Source organism: Hyperolius riggenbachi, chromosome 4, assembly GCF_040937935.1.
Source record: "Hyperolius riggenbachi isolate aHypRig1 chromosome 4, aHypRig1.pri, whole genome shotgun sequence".
NCBI lineage: Eukaryota > Metazoa > Chordata > Amphibia > Anura > Hyperoliidae > Hyperolius > Hyperolius riggenbachi.
This window is the reverse complement of record NC_090649.1, coordinates 395337149-395355086: the sequence shown is the minus strand read 5'-3', so window position 1 is coordinate 395355086 and position 17938 is coordinate 395337149. Positions and strand designations below refer to the sequence as shown.

The 17938-nt window shown below is 44.9% G+C and overlaps 1 protein-coding gene across 1 annotated transcript in view; it reads right to left on the bottom strand.

Annotated features, from left to right (window-relative positions):
* Positions 1-8187: 8187 nt before the first annotated feature.
* Positions 8188-17938, bottom strand: part of TTL (tubulin tyrosine ligase) — a 49626-nt gene continuing 39875 nt past the window's right edge. The window contains 4 exon segments of the mRNA XM_068232221.1: positions 8188-9929; positions 11123-11266; positions 16978-17089; positions 17092-17246. Coding sequence (XP_068088322.1) covers positions 9815-9929; positions 11123-11266; positions 16978-17089; positions 17092-17246 — 526 coding nt within the window. The 3' untranslated portion in view covers positions 8188-9814.

Here is a 17938-nt window from a genome sequence, read left to right as displayed (position 1 = left end):
ACTGGAAGCCTCACAGGACTACATGCCTCTTCTGCCAGTACAAAACACTTCTGATTACACAGCAGCCTCTGCAACTTAAAGGGACACTTAAGTAAAAAAAAAAAAAAAAGAGTTTTACTCACCTGGGGCTTCTAATAGCCCCCTGCAGCTGTCCGGTGCCCTCGCCGTCTCCCTCCAATCCTCTTGGCCCCGCTGGCAGCCACTTCCTGTTTCGGTGACAGGAGCTGACAGGCTGGGGACGCCGAGGGCATTGGACAGCTGCAGGGGGCTATTGGAAGCCCTAGGTGAGTAAAACTCATTTTTTTGTTTTGTTTGACTTAAGTGTCCCTTTAAAGCGGATATAAAAATGTTGTCAGTAATAAAGTACATGGCTTTAATATGAGCTGTCGGTGCATGTAAATTTTACCATCTATTAGTAAATATGAACGACAACTGTAAGGAGAGGGATATGAAGGCTGCCATATTTATTTCCTTTTTAGCAATACTAGTTGCCTGGCAGCCCTGATTAGCCTCTTTACTTTTAGCCATTAGACCCTGAATAAGCATGCAACATAGGGCTGCACGATTTTAGGGAAAAATTGAAATTGCGATTTTTCACTCAGAAATTGCGATTTCGATTTTTTTCACGATTTTTTTTTTCAAAGCAAGCTTTAGCACCAAATTGCACATATATGCAGGTGGGGCCTTCTGTGAGGACGCTGGGCAGTTAACAATGTGTGGCGTATTGCGGAGTGCTTGAGCCGGGCAGCGGTTTCGGTTTTAAACCGCAAAACTGTGCAGCCCTAACGCACGCTCTGACACACACACACACACACACACAGACAGACACGCTCTGACACCCAGACAGACACACGCTCTGACACCCAGACAGGCACACGCTCTGACACCCAGACAGGCACACGCTCTGACACCCAGACAGGCACACGCTCTGACACCCAGACAGGCACACGCTCTGACACCCAGACAGGCACACGCTCTGACACCCAGACAGGCACACGCTCTGACACCCAGACAGGCACACGCTCTGACACCCAGACAGGCACACGCTCTGACACCCAGACAGGCACACGCTCTGACACCCAGACAGGCACACGCTCTGACACCCAGACAGGCACACGCTCTGACACCCAGACAGGCACACGCTCTGACACCCAGACAGGCACACGCTCTGGCACACACTGTACACTCATCTCCCCACCCCCACCTCCGTGCAATCACACAGCTGAAAAAAAAAAGTTACTTCACGGGGCAGCCTTTGAAGTTTCCTGAAGGAAGGAGGGGGAAGAGCATCCCACACTCTCGGCTGGAGCTGCCTGTTCTCTCCATAGAGCTGTTCCCTGTCATCCTTTTCAGGGAGGGAGAAAGCCGTGGATACAGCAGAAACAGCTCTGCTTGAGCGGCCACACTCTCCTGAGTCTCCCGGCGGCATAAGTTGTGCACAGCGCCCCTCCCCCGTCGCAGGGGCTGTGAGGTCAGCAGATACGCTGTCTCTGGGAGATGAAGTGCAGAGCGGGTGCAGCATAGAAGCCAGGGATTAGCGTACGCCGGTGGGAGGTAGCGGGGCGGCAACACAAAAAACCGAAGCTACTGACGATCTCAAGATCGTCTGCATGTGAATCGCGGTTTCGGTTTTAAACCGCAAAACCGTGCAGCCCTAATGCAGCAGATTAGGTGTTTGTGACATTGTCAGAACTGACAAGAATAGCTGCATGCTTGATTCTGGTGTGATTCAGACACTACTGCAGCCAAATAGATCAGCAGTGCTGCTAGGCAACTGGTATTGTTTAAAAGGAAACAAAAAATGGCAGCCTCCATATTCATCTCACTACAGTTGCCCTTTAAATGAGAGGGATGGTAGTGTGGTTCATTGGAGTGTGTGGTGGTTGTAATCCATATAGTGCGCATAAGCTGTACTGGGTAATGTTTATATTGTATAATGACAGAGTTAAAAGAAATTGAAAAATTATCAGTAAATCAATTGAAGGGAGAGGTTTATGGAGCCTGTCGTATTTAATTCCTTTTAAACAATACCAGTTGCCTGGCTGCCCTGCTGATCCCCTGCCTCTAAAACGTTTAGTCATAAACCCTGAACAAGCATGCAGCAGATCAGATGTTTCTGACATTGTCAGATCTGACAAGATTAGCCACATGCTTGTTTCTGGTGTGACTTAAAGGGACACTTAAACCAGAAAAAAAGAGTTTTACTCACCTGGGGCTTCTACCAGCCCCCTGCAGCAGTCCTGTGCCCTCGCAGCTACTAACTAATCCTCTGGTCCCCCGCTGCCAGCTAGTTTCGTTTTTGCTGACAGGCCCGTCAGGACTGGCCACGCGTAGCTTTTTCCGCATTCCCGACTGTAATTAGCGGTATTGCGGGACGCAATACATTGGTACATTGGTCAGATTTTTTTTAACCATGTTAGTCAATCAGAAAAATTGATTGTACACCTTGAATAAAAAAAATAAATTGTATGTTATGTGGCCACCTTCAAGATGAGATTAAAGCCTTGTACGCATACTAGCTGCAATTAGGCCAAGTCACTGATGACTGCCTCTGCATGTACTGTGCCCCCCCCCCCCCCCCCCCTGAAGCCTTGGCCAGTGATCAGCCTGGCAGATTGATTAGGCGAATGATGTCACTCCCATGCCAGTCCATTGGTTACTCCGCTCCCCCCAATATAGCGACAGAAAATGTCACTGGCCTGTGAGCTAGCAATGCATCTGTACAGCATCACCTTTGCAATGTCTTCTGCAGCATTGGGTTCTGATCCCCATTGGATGGTATGCCTCGTACGTGTGTGTATAAGGCTTTACGCTGGGAACATGTGCAACAATACTACTGATTGAATCTGCTTTCCTTGAAAGCAGTTGACAAGGTTGAATCAGTGTTTAAGGATACCAGAGCTGAAGTTAGTAGGAGAAGGCATGTACAGGAAGCTGTCCTGATACCCCCACCAGTTCTCCTCTGTTCCCTTCCTTTAACTAAATGCCCCCTGGCAGCCTCTGCTGGGTTGGACATTAGTGTGCAGGCGCTGGCCCGGCTGCGCACATCCTACATCGTGCAGAGCAGTCCTGGCCACGGGATGTGGAATGCGTGCAGACGGGCCAGTGTAATAGGGAGTCATTAACTCTCTAGAGATCACTTTTTCTTGCATGTTGTGTTTATTTTCTTCTTGTTTTTAGGGTCTAAAAGCTTGTGAAAAAAATTGCACAGGGTTTAGACTCTAAATCTGAAAATAATCATAATGCCAGGGAAGTTAAAGGACAACTGAAGTGAAGAATATGAAGGCTGCCATATTTATTTCCTTCTAAATAATACCAATTGCCTGGCAGCCCTGCTGATCTGTTTGGCTGCAGTAGTGTCTGAATCAATCCAGAAACAAGCATGCAGATAATCTTGTCAGAGCTGACAATGTCAGAAATGCCTGATCTTCTGCATGCTTGTACAGGGTCTAGGGCTAAACATATTGGAGGCAGAGGGTCAACAGGATAGCCAGGCAACTGATGTTGCTTAAAAAGAAAAATGTCAGCCTCCCTATCCCTCTCACTTCAGTTGTCCTTTAATCATGAAGAAACTCACTTCAGGTTAGATAAGTAGCTAAGTAGAGAAAAAGCTCTGGATACAGGATACCATCCAATCGCTCTTGTGCCATCCGTGGTTGAAGTTATGCGACTGGCTGGGTCCTTTGCACTCTTCAGAACTACTTACATCCCCATACTGTACATGCGCAGTACAGATGCGCTCGTCTTCAGAGCCTAGCAGGTGAAATAATTTCAACAGGAGGAAGGCCGAGGACTAGGCCTTCACACTACTGAGGTATGTATATAATCTAAAGCGAGTTTCTTCACTTCAGTACATGTAAAACAAAAGAAAGAAACCGGGGGCCCTATATATTGTAGTAGTTTAAATACGGATAAGTAAAACAACTTGGTGATAATTATACAAGTGTGTGGGTTGCCAGCCAGGCAACCACTTTGATTGCAGGTGGGGAGAATTTTGACCTGACCCCACTCAGGTATAAGAAGTTTCTCTCAGTAGACAGGAAGAAGTTGGGGATAACACCCCTCCACCAGGGGTGGACTAGACTAAGTACAGAGGCGCCAAAATAGAATAAAACCGTTTAAAAGGGGGAAATTTGGTGGACTTACCTCCCTCAAGGTAATACAGATAATGGCCTCAATTCACTAAGATCATGCTGGAGATAAGGCAAGAGAAAACTTACCTCCACACAGTTTGCCTGAGGTAAAATGTTTCCTGAATACTACATGCCTTATCACCATGGTGATAACTATAGAAACACAGGAGATAAGCTTAGTAAATTGAGGCCAATGATGTTATTTCGTGAGAAAACATTTAACCTTCCTGGCGGTAAACCAGGAGGATTTCTCAGGCCCTGCTGGGCCGATTTGCTCACTGCTAGCTGCGTGTGCATTCCGATCGCTGCCGCTCCGCGCTCGATCGCCGCGCCGCCCCCCCTTCTCCCCCCCAGACCCCGTGTGCTGCCTGGCCAATCAGTGCCAGGCAGCGCTGAGGGGTGGATCGGGACTCCCTTAGACGTCACGACGTCGGTGACGTCATCCCGCCCTGTCGCCATGGTGACGGGGTAAGCCCTTCAGGAAATTCCTTTCTTTGAACGGGATTTCCTGATCAAAGATCGGCGGAGGCGATTGAAGTGGGCGGGGGGATGCCGCTGTACAGCGGCTATTATGTAGCGAGCCCTAGGCTCGCTACATGATTTAAAAAAAATAAAAAAATAGTGCTGCGCTGCCTCCTGGCGGTTTCTAATAGACCGCCAGGAGGGTTAATTAAGCCTCCAATATGCAACGCGTTTCACGAGCAAGGTCCCGCCTCACCAGGCAATCAATGGAGAAAAAAAAGAACTAGTTGTCTGTGTCACAGCTGAGCGCCTCTGTTCCTGTCACAGAGGCGCTCGGCAGCCACACAGACAACTAGTTCCTTTTTCTCCAATGATTGCCTAGTGAGGTGGGACCTTGCCCATGAAACGCGTTGCATATTGGAGCCTTAATGTTATTTTCTGACAAAATAACAAATCATTGTCTATATTGTCTTCCCCTTTTAAACTGATTTTAGACGGCTTTATTCTATTTTGGCGCCTCCGTACTTTCTTCACTTCAGGTTCATTATTAATAATCCTATTGACTTACGTTGGTTACAAATTTACACGCAAGAAAAGGCATGAGACTGCCTTACTGTTTTACATTGATTTAAGGCATTATCAATCATCTGGTGCACTATATTACTATATTAATAAAATCAACCTCCATCTTATGCTGGAAATACATGAGATTTTTCAGTAGATTTACTGTCCGATCGATTTTTAGATCATTTTTCCAATCTTTTTCCATTCTCTTCCATGAGAAAACGATAAAAAAAAAAATCAGATCGGACCTGTCGGAAATTATCTACTGAACCATCTATCTGTCAAAAAATCTCATGGTGTATTCCCAGAGCCTCTCCTACAAGGTACAATTTTCCGTCGGATCTATTAGATAATGTCCAATCGGATTGCTTTAGGTTTTGCAATAGATTTTGGGTACTTATCAAAACAAAATCGCAAAAATGGATCTGAAACAATTTGGACGTCTACAGACGATGCAATTTCTTATTAAAATAGTACTGTGTAGATGAGCCTTGAAGTCTAGTATTATTTAAAACTACGATTGGCAGATCACGGACCAATTTTACCACCTCTATTTAGTAAGAGCGTTAACAGGTATTCAATACTATGAGAAGATTGTGTAGGTAAACTCTCAGGCAGGGAACACACTACATGCGTTTTTGCGCATTTTGCCGCGAACGGCAAAACGTGCACGATTTTAGAGACTATTGAAATTAATAGCCTAGCGCAGGAAATGCTGTGCCGCATGCTTTTGTGCGCGTTTGCGTTCACGTTTTTCTACGCGTTTTCTAAACGCACAGTTTTCTGCTTTTTCCCGTACGTTGCATCGCAGTGCATGCAATCGCATAAACGCGGAAACGCACGCGGAAAAATGCACGCGTTAGATGCGACCGCAAAACCCAGAAACGCAGGGGAAAACGGCCCTGCAAGTGTGTTCCCTGCCTCATACTACAGAGGTGGTAAAATTGGCCAGTAAATGACCAATCAAAATTGAAGGCTGTTCCATGCTTAAAAAGAACCCAAGGTGGACCTTTGGGGGGCAGATGGGAAACAGGCATGTTCCTGAAGGGTTTCCTGAGTTGCCATTGGGCAGCTCACTCTCCCTGGCCACGCCTCCTGCCAGTTTGCAAATTTGACCCAATCCATTTGAAAATAAAGTGAACTAAAGCCTCAAGAATACAATTTTCTTTCAAAACAGGTCTACAGTTTCAGAGTCTTTGTTGCACATCACTTGAATGTTTTATTTAAATAAATAAATATACAACATACTTAGTCAACAGCAGTAGAAGTGATTCATAGAACTGTAGCAAACATACTGAAAAACTGAGGTTTCAGTAAAGTTGGTGATTGTGTTTACAGTAAGCCAGTTTCAAAAGCGCCATTATCGTAATTGTTCAACGAAACCGTTAAATAAAAAAAAAAAAAGTGAAAATGCAATAAAAAGCTAAGGCACTATACTTCAGTTAGAGAATACAGTTGTCCCTTCCTGTAAGCCGTACATTAAAAATGTTTTCTGCCACTAGGCACCCTGGAGAAGACGTTGCATTTCAGGGGCATTTGTGACCAGCAGGGGCTGCTGCATGCAATGGAGGATCTCTTCTCCACCAATCTTCCTAAAAGTAGAATATCCCTTTAAATGGCTGATAAAGAAACCTAAGCAAAATGATGTGGTTACCTCAACTTCGGATTTAGGCTTCCCACTGAAGGAGGAGCAAAGAAAAAAATGCTGCGTTTTAGCAGGATGAAGTCCACAGCTATAACTTCAGCCTGCTAATGTGCACATTCACTAATTCACAGGTGTCAAACTCAAGGCCTGTGGCCCTCGAGCAAATGTGCACCATTGTAAGTAGTAAAAGAACAACAGTACACTGCCTTCCCATCCAGAGATGACAGTATTTTGGGGTGAAACATTGTCAGTTTGAGAGCAGCATCAACCCACATTAGCATGGTGCACCCTTCAACCCCTGGAGGGGGTTGTGATATGAAATGTCTTAAAGCCAGCCACATTTAGAGTGGCTGTTGTGCTCCCTGTGACAGCAGAAACGGACCAGGACAGCGGCGCCACATGTTATGTTCGCGGTTGCACCGGTACAAAGAAAAGTATGCTTAACTTCTACTATTAATGTGTGTGTGTACTGCTAAAGCACTGGATGCAGTGTGTTGTCATAGCACGCCCCGTTATAGCACAAAGCAACCGCTAGACTTGGATAGGTGGTGCATTGCAGTAAGCCACATTACAATGCACCCATTGCAGTACTGGGCGTGGCCTTAGAACTTTCAAGCAAACATAAAACTCATAAAACTCATGGAGACATAAAACACATCCGCTTATAAAATAAGGTATTTCTAAAGCAACATTTTGATTTTAGTTGCAAATAAACTGGTGGGGTTAGAAGGATAGGCCTATTGGTGGGTCCGGATTTCACAATTATCCCGGTCTGTTATGAATGTGCAGACTTTATGGCTGAGTGAATTACAATCGTGATTCTTGTGAATCTAGTCAACTACATAATTCATATAGAAAAGAAATGGACATAATTAAAGGCATGCCTTTGCAACACTATCTGACAGGCTTCTTGCCAATTTGACTTTGTTACAGAGAAGGCCAGGTAAAAGAGCATCTGGAGCAAGTAAGAGAACTACCATTTCTGATAGGTGCCCACAGGCTTCCCTATCCTTTCAATATGTGAAACCCTCCAGGGTCTCCTGCATGCTTCTAAAGGGTGTAGGAAACAATAAAAAACTGAGGGTCAGCAGGGAAGGAGGGTCCCTTTTGTACCTTCATTAATTTAATTTGATTGCATATGTTTCCAATTGGGGTGGGACCAATATACTCTCGGGGGAACCGTCCTGGAGGCGGATGAGAGAAAGAAAGGTGGTCAATTACTGTATTTTTCGGACTATAAGACGCTCCAGACTATAAGATGCACCAAGGTTTAGAGGGGAAAAACCAGGGGGAAAAATATATATACTAAACCTGGTGCATCTTGTAGATGTTCTCCCCCAATTATTTTGTCCTCCGGTTCCCCTTGGTGTCTTTCTCCTGCCCCCCCCCCCCCTTCCTGTCCACCTCTTGTCCCCTTTTGTGGCCTCCTCATGTCCCACTTGTGGCTTCCTCTTCTCCCCCCTTGTGGCCTCCTCCTGTCCACCTTTGTGTCCAGCTCCTGCCCCCCATTGTGTCCTGCTCCTGTCCTCCATTGTGTCCTGCTCCTGTCCCCACCCTTGTCCTGCTCCTGTCTCCTTTTGTGGCCTTCTCCCATTACCGCGTGTATCAAACACTTCACCCGATTCCCGTGATCAGCTGCTGTCCTTGCGTTCTCTGTGTGCCTGACTTCCTTTTGCATGGGGGACACCAGGACAGCAGCTGATCACCGCGAGCATCTGGTCAGCTACCGCCGCTAATTACTTTAAATGGGGAGCGGAGTAGGATACAGGGTACAATAGAGGGAGTCCCCGACATTGCTGCAGGTCAGCGGTTCATATAGACGGGCGATCATAAGTCGGGGACTTCCTGTAGTCTGACTCTAATACACAGGAACTAGTCAGAAAAATACAGTAATAGAGTTCCAGAACCAGTAGGATTAATTCAGGAAACAATACAGATTCATGCTGGGCAAGTTGCAAAACGTGCATGTTATAACGTATGGGAATTGGACATAAAAGAGACTTTAATTCAAAGCCTGCATGCAGCAAGTTAAAATAGCACAATCTGTTACAACACAGAAGTGTAAACAGTCCCATAGAATTACATGGGCAGGAAGATGGCATACAGAATTATTCTGCAACGGACGTAGTGTGAGAAGACCAGAGTGAGGGGTATGGAGGCTGTCAAACTCATTTACTTTTAAACAATGCCAATTGCCTGGCATTCTGCTGATCTCTTTGGCTGCATTAGTGTCTGAATCACACACCTGAAACAAGCACGTGGCTAATATAGGCAGAATTTAATCACAGCACCTGATGCTAGTTCTGGGCCTGTGACACAGTACGAAATTCCCCCCTCATTTCTCTCCTAGGGCCTTTTAAGGAATTACTCTTGAATTTCAAAGGTGGATTCAGACAACAAAAGCACTTTTTGCAACAGTGTAGAGAAAGTTTATACTGCTGCCTGTGTGCTCGTTGAACTTGTGCGCGACTCGAAAGTTGTTCCGAAGAAGACAACAACAAAAACCTTAGACAATAAAACTTTCTCTACCCAATGCTACAGGTTTCCCTTTCAAATGGGTTATTCGGTCCACAAAACTCCAGCTATGAGTGCAATAGAAGCTTTGGGAAAACTGACCCTCTAAGACCCATAGTGCGTATGACATTCCTTTTGTCCTTACACTTTATTGGACAACACAGACAATTCGTTTGAGCTTAGCCTCGGCCTGCATACTTCATATCCTTGTTTATAAAATAAGAAAAAAATTCTTCATTTAAGTATAAAAACAAAGTATATATAAATATATTTAAAAAAAAAACCTAAGTTTGTTGTGTAAAAGCTAAGCGCAACCAGTTCTACTTCATCACATTCCAGAGTCTTCAATAACAGTTTTACTCTACCAAATTTCCAAACAATTCCCATGATCCATCCATTTGGCATGATTCTGGGCAAAAACATTGACTTGGATCTTGAGCAATAAATAATGTGGCGGCCATGCTTGTGAGTAAAGTATGTAGATAAGGCAGAGATCTCAAAGTTTGAGGAAGATATTGTCCTGGTTCCGCTTCTGCACACAGTCATCCAGTGGAAAGACGGTGGAGATGGCAAGGTCTACGATGCCTTGGCAAAGTTCCCCATATAATTTCCTTTAGAGAAGAAAAGCAAATAAAAAATTCAAAGTCACATCTATAGTAAATGAGGCGGCCTGAGATACAAAGTACAATTATTATCGCCTAAGATTTGAGACACGTTGCAATTTAATATTGTAAATTATGCCTGGCACACAGAATATTATTTCCTGTATGGTCGAATAGTCCTGATCGAGGACAGGATAGCTTTTCAGATCAGTACTGCACAAAATCCATCCCATTCTCAATCAACATGCCGGAAATGATTAATTGGGAGCAGATGGGCTGCCGGCGTCCATCCCCGGCACAGGATGCATCGCATTTGCGGCATAATTCAAAAAATGAAACATTCATCTCATGTCGTTTATTGCCGTTGTTTACTCAAGCATCGCGGTTCATTGAGATTAGTTAAATGAAGCTTCTGCTGCCATTAGCCTATATGGTTACCGTCTAGCCCCCAGGGCTGAAATGCATTGCGATGGCAAATTCTGTTTAAGCAGTAGCACAAAAGTGTTTGGCCTACGCGATACAGGCTTCCGGCAGCATGAACCAGCATTAAGGGTGTCCCATACACTTATAGATTAGTACCAGATGTGGCCAAATGATAGATTCTCCTCAGATCCAAATCTGATCAGAGAGGGATAGAATCCTCCCACACCCATTAAATAGATTTTAAAAAGATTTCAGCCAATAGATGTCAGCACTAAAAATCTATTTTACTATCCTCCTGGGGCCACAGTGCCAGCTGATGCCCCCAAGCTATAGTGGTCTCTCGGGACTCCTGCACAGTACCTAAAGCAGCGAAGCAAACTCACCTGTCCATCTGGCAATCTCTTTCCAGCATCTGGGCCTTAGGCGGCTGGCTGCATAGGGAAGAGGAGGCTGCCAATGGGGAGCAACACATTAAAGAGGGGAGCTCTTGTAAGTGATAGAGAGGGACTCCAGTACATGAATATAGCAAGGAGGGCTGCTGCACAAGGAAGAGGAGGAACACAAAAAAGTTTGCCTGGAAGGGGCACAGGGGGAGGGGGGTTTATGGGGGAGAGGTATATAAATTCAGCCTTGGCTTAGACACCATCTCTTCAATCACCTGGATCCGTATGGATTACTTAAATTTTATTAGCAGCTCAACCTATGTTGCTATATGGTGCTGGCTATAGTTCTTCAATGCAGATCACAAAAGAAAGCAAGCATTAATGTGAATGTCTTACTGTGCGCAGGCTGGTGCTCCATTGATTTCAATTAACCAGACCTTCAAGTCTTCATCCACCATGAAGTCAAATCCAAATAGCTGGAAACTCTGATAGGGCAGATGCTTCGTGCTGATTGCTGGTTCTATGCATGTCAGACAGACTCTGGAAAGGAATAAAGGCAGCTCTAAATTGGAGAACTGAACCTGCAACCTTGTAGAATTTACACACACTGGGGGAGATTTATCAACACATAGGGCTGGTGCACACCAAAACCCGCTAGCAGATCCGCAAAACGCTAGCAGATTTTTAAACGCTTTTTTTTATTTTTATGAGGCGGTTTGCTAGCGTTTTGCGGATTGCTGCTGCGGTTTTCAGTATAGTAGATTTCATATATTGTTACAGTAAAGCTGTTACTGAACAGCTTCTGTAACAAAAACGCCTGCAAAACCGCTCTGAAGTGCCGTTTTTCAGAGCGGTTTGCGTTTTTCCTATACTTAACATTGAGGCAGAAACGCATCCGCAATCCAAAAAATGCCTCACCCAGGCATTTTTCGTTTCTGCAAAACGCCTGCCGCTCTGGTGTGCACCACCCCATTGAGATACATTGACCAAGCAGATCCGCAGCCGCAAGCGGATCTGAAAACGCCCAAAGAGCCGCTCGGTGTGCACCAGCCCATACTGACAGTTTTTTCTCCTTAATCTGTTCTAACCAGCAGGGAGAACAGTTCTGCAGGATAATAAGAACCTTCTTAACCCTCCTGGCGGTTTATTAAAATCTGCCAGGGGGCAGCAAAGCCGGTTAAAAAAAAAAAAAAAAAAAAAAAAAAAAAATTCCCATGATCTTTCCCAAGGTCTCGCTACATGATAGCCGCTGCTCAGCGGCATCCCCCCAGCCCCTCCGATCGCCTCAAGCGATCGGAGATCCCGTTCAAGGAACGGGATCTCCTGGAGGGCTTTCCCCGTCGCCATGGCGACGGGCGGGATCAGGGATGACGTCACCGACGTCCTCGACGTCGTGACTTCAAAGGGGACTCCGATCCACCCCACAGCGCTGCCTGGCACTGATTGGCCAGGCAGCGCACGGGGTCTGGGGCGGCTGCGGCGCATCGGCGGCGATCGGATTGCACACGCAGCTAGCAAAGTGCTAGCTGCGTGTAGCAAAAAAAAAAAAAAAATTATGCAAATCGGCCCAGCGGGGCCTGAGTGGTGCCTTCCGGCAGCATAGCCCGATCTCAGCTCGGGCTTACCACCAGGAAGGTTAAATCCTAGGTAATAGTGGCAATTTAGCATGAATTTCTAGAGCTGCACTACAGTTGAGAAAAGTGCAAATCCATCGCTAAATTGGCGCAGATTAAGAAGTGCTTGATAGCAGTTCTACAGATGTAGAACTGCAGGTTAGCAATGATTGCAGAGTGCAGGCTAGACATGATTTGTGATGTGCTCCTCCCACCTGCTGAATTCCTCCTCAGAGCATGCTGCTGTCATTACAGCAGGTGTGTTGGTTACCTCAGCAACAGCAATTCCCCTCACACACTGCAATGCCTGAGAGACCTTCCTAGCTCCTCCTATTATACAACAGTTTTAGAAGGAATCTGCACTATCTAATGATTTCTTAAGATGCCTGAGACAGCTCTGCACGGATTTCTAAAAACCTACCAATATTTTGTCTCAGACACTCTTGATAAATCTGCCCCACTGAGCTGTTTAAAGGGAATATCCAGGCAAAAAAGAAAAAAAAAAAAAAAAGAAAAAAAAAAAAGGAGCTTCACTTACCTGGGGCTTCTACCAGCCCCATGCAGTCATCCTGTGCTCTCGTAGTCAATCACTGCTGCTCCTGTCCCCCGCTGCCAGCTTGCCGACCTCGGAGGTCGGCGGGCCGCTTGCATACATTTTTACGCATTCCCACTAGTGCAGGAACATTAACACATACATTTTTACGCGTTAGTCGTTTAATGCGTAAATTTTTACGCATTAAACCGCTAACACGTAAAATGTATGTTTTAATGTTCCTGCACCAGCGGGAATGCGTAAAAATGTACGCAAGCGTCCCGCCGACCTCCGAGGTCGGCAAGCTGGCAGCGGGGGACAGGAGCAGCAGTGATTGACTACGAGAGCACAGGATGACTGCATGGGGCTGGTAGAAGCCCCTGGTAAGTGAACCTCATTTTTTTTTTTTTGCCTGGATATTCCCTTTAAATGTCCAGACGCAGCTTCTTACAAAGATTATCTCAGGTTCCGGGAGTTGTACTCAGATTCACACCCTAAACTAGAGTGACCATAAGATAAGCTTACCACCAACAGTTATTGGAAACCACTTGCAACAAGGGTATAATGATTAACATGAGGAGCTGCTGATTCCTCCTTTCCTTTCCATCAGTAAAGACCTGTTTGCTCCAATATGTGTGGGCAAAGGATAAGCCCCCCCCCCCCTTTCCCTCACCTTCCTTAAAGCGCACCTGAACTTTTGCACAGGACAGAGGGAAAGCCTACAGAAATGCACATTGTATGTACAGTATTTAGAGAGTTTAGCCTCTCTAATCCCCCCTTATCTGTGATTAATCACAAGTTGTAATTTGATCTCCCACTGTGTCACCTGACTGCCACAGCAGAGCAGCTAATTGATAAACACAGGATGTTAACAATATGGCTGCTTCTATGAAAGCAGGAAGTAGATACACTGCAGATTTATTGCAGGGTTTGTATCAGCTGTAACAAATAAATGTTTTTCTTTAAAGGTTATTATGCTGTTGGCTTATCTTTTTTGAGCAGAGAGGAAATTTTGAGTTCAGGTCCGCTTTACGCTAGGCTGTGTGGTCAGTTTGAAGGCATTTGCTGGTTAGCAGAGATCAATGACAACTGACATGCAGTACAAACAGCTTGCCGACCCAACTCCAGAACCTGAGCATTCTGGAAAAGCTTTTAGTATGAACCTCTGAGACCACGACTGGTACAGATCTTAAAGGTGCCCATACACTACGAGACTTTCCTTAGCACATTTGATCAGTGTGATCAAATCTGCCAGAGATTACCACCCCAACATGCTGCCTGATTGTACCTTTGATTCAGAAGAGGGGGGGGGGGGGGAGGGGAGGGGGAGGTTAGCCTAGAACCAGTGACGTGTCCCCTGCTAATGCTGCTCTCTGTAGGGCTCCATGCAGAATATTAGTGCGCTCCTTCCTGTGCGGTCATATCCCAGTGCCCGCAGTGGCCTGGCGTTGCACTTGAGAGTGTACATGCTGCCAGGTAACTACAGGCACCGGGAGATGACGGCAGCACAGAGGAAGGCGCGTGCCGACTGGAGAGGTGAGTGACAGAGCGCTTTGCTGCTCTAATATTCTGCATGAGGCCCAGGGAGAGATTAGCGAGGAGGACACCACGGAGTGACAGTCATTTATTTTTAATAGATTTCATGCTGAAATCCATTAACATCAATGTGCAGTGTGTGTCAGTGATAGTTCCCTCTACGATTAGATGTCGATCAGTGAGGGAATTATCTTTTCGGCACATCATGAGATGTATGGCAGGCTTATGCTGGGAATACAAGGCTCGAATCTGGCACTCGATTCTGCGCCTGATCGTTTTGCCCGTTCGATCATCTTATCTTCCGCTCGTTTTATCTTTTTTCCATTCACTTCAATGACAAATCGAGCGGCCAAATGATCGAACAGTGATCAGACATGTCGGAAATTATCTATCTAACCACATCTTATCAGCTCAGAATCCAGCCGTGTATTCCCAGCATTACAGACAAGACCAAGTGAGCCATTTTTTAAATGAAAAAAAAAAAAAGGATATAACCATTATGGCTTAATGCATAAGCTAATTAAATTTGCAGTATGCTGCATGGAAGAAATGAGAGATGGGGAAGGAAGGATAATTCACTTGCAAAGGTCTGCTATCAGAAAACACGGAGCAGTGCTTTTCAGCGCTGCTAGATTTGGGCGCAGCCGGCGCCTCCATAGACTTCAATAGGAATCATTCCTATTGAAGTGCTCTGTGAGTAACATCGGCTCCGTCAGAAGACAGAGCCGAAGTTGCTTAAAAACATAATAATTCGGCCTCCAGCAATCGCGGGAAGCCGAATTATTTCATTCACCTACTATCCATGTCGGCCTGGAGGGGGAATAGTAATTAAATCGGCCCGGACTTGTGCAGAAGCAGGATCAGCTATATAACGCTGTATCCTGCGCCCAAGTCTACCGGCGCCGATTTCAAATGTACGCCAGAAAACAATATCCTGCAGCGTGGAATAATGGTATGTAATAAATCTCTATTAAATGGTCTTATCATATTACCTAGAAAGTTTTACTGGAACTTGGCCTGTGATCTAGAGAGTGATATCTTCCTGAAGAAAAAGATTTTCTCAAGGGGTTGGGGTTTTAGACTTGTATGGCTCACAGTAACAGCATGACACAGGCCTTAAAGGGAACCTAAAGCAAGAAGTATATGGAGGCTGCCATATTTATTTCAACATTTAAACATTATTGGTTGTCTGTCTGTCTGTCCTGATGATCTTTGGCTTAGTGTCTGTATCACACACCTGAAACAAGCATGCAGATAATCTTGACATTTTTGTCAGAAATAATGATCTGTATGCTTCTTCCAGGTCTATGGATAAAGGTACTAGAGGCAGAGGATCAGCATCACAACCTTCCCTGGAAGGCTGGAAGCTCTATGGAAGGTCAGCCTGAATGAGCATACCCAAGATTTTCAGATTCTCCCTATATTTTCAGTGCACTTAAATGAGTTTAGAGAGAAATATTTACTTCATGAAGGTAAACTATTCTGCATGCAGTCTCCATTGTAATATGCAACTTAACGACAACAAAAGGCTTGTAAAGCGATTTCCCTATTGTAAGACCCTATTGTCTCAGATCAGTACATAGTGATGTGTACGGGGGAAAACGTTATGTGATCATAAGTGCCAGACTGAACAGGTGGCTTTTCAATTTTGATTTAAATGTGCCCAGGGTTGGAGCTGCCTTGATTGGGTTTGGCAAGGCATTCCAAAAGGTAGGGGCAGCATCACAGAAAGCTCTGGCGCCCAAGGTTTTTAGTTGGATTCTGGGGGTGGTCTACTCTGGTTGCTCTGATTGAAGTCTGACTGGACTAGTCGCATGCTTGTTTCAGGCGTGTGATTTAGACTCTACTGCAGCCAAAGACATCAACAGGACTGACAGGCAACTGGTATTGTTTAAAAGGAAAAAAATATGGCAGCCACCATATCCCTCTCAGTTCAAGTTCCCTTTAAAGGTGGCCACACACCATACAATAAAATGATCCGATTTTACAGCAATTCGATAAAAACGATCGGATCTCCCGAAAAAAAAAATATCAAAAGCTGATTCATTCATTCGACTGAAAAATCAGATCGGCTTTTCCGTTTTCTTTGATTTTTATCGATCCGGAATGCCAGATATTTTTCTTCAATCTTTCTAAAGATTGTATAATGTGTGTTAGATTGTCAATTTATTAATATACACACCCTAGCAATTTTGTCAGAGTTTCCAATCATTTTTATCATATATTGGGGAAAAATTGAACATACGTGTGTGGTACATTGGTCAGATTTTTTAAATGTTACAATCAGTCAGAAAAATTGATTGCAATTCTTAAATTGAACAGATATTTAAAAAATTGCATGGTGTGTGGCCACCTTCACTCACATGACCACTTGTCACTAGTCACGTCTACTGCCATAAATTCCACTGAAAAAAAAAAATAGCAATTTCTTCCATTAGCGCATTCAGGAGGCCATTAGCACAGCTCTGACTGCCTTATAATGCACCATTAAAACTATCTTTGGTATAATTTTTAAAGTACATCAAACTCATCACCTTTTTAAAGTGATGGCTTAAATGAAATCATGTTACCGTATGATCTCTTTTATCTGCCACAGGATGCTGTTCTCTAGGTTGAGATTTAAGGAGCTCATGAGGTACTGATTGAATTCCTCAAAGAACATCTCGTTGCCATCTTCATAGCGCCATAGTTCTTGGAGTGCTCCTTCTGGATGCAGTGATTGGTCAGGTGACTGGTCATGTCCTGGAAGTCTGAGTCATTGTATGGTTCCGAGGATGTTCTCAGCACACCTTCGCGATACAGGTAGATACTGTACTGACTGTCTACAAGGACCCAACTTCTAGAAGACATAAAGAAAAATAGAACAATCAAACAAATTCTATACTAGTTCTTTATATGTACTACTGTTTGTTTACAGTCCTCTTCTATTTACCATATCTTTTCTGCATGAATGCACCCATCTAGGATCATTAACCAGGGCATGAGTGGACAGTTACTATCTTTAGTTCATACACTTCCCCTGTTGAATGAGCTGGTATCGAGTCTTTGAGGAGGATAGAACTATCTGTAAAAATTAGGCAGGGACAGACACGAATTACAGTGACACACAATGTACTACCTAGCTAGAATAAAATATGAGCCTTACAGAGAATTAGAGTTGTACTAAACTAGGCCTGAACCCTTCCCTTTCTCATGCTTAATAATAACTCTCAATTAGACAAGACAAATAACATTTATATTGCGCTTTTCTCCTTGCGGACTCAAAGCGCCAGAGCAGAGCAGCAGCCACTAGGGCGCGCTCTATTGGCAGTAGCAGTGTAAGGGAGACTTGCCAAAGGTCTCCTACTGAATTAGTGCTGGCTTATTGAACAGGCAGAGCCGAGATTCGAACCCAGGTCTCCTGTGTCAGAGGCAGAGCCCTTAACCATTACACCATCAGCCAACTAAATTAAAGAAACCTCTAAGTGGTTCGCCTGCTAAACGGAGGCTTCTTCGGGGTAAATTACTATAGTGCCGACAGAGAGTACCGGT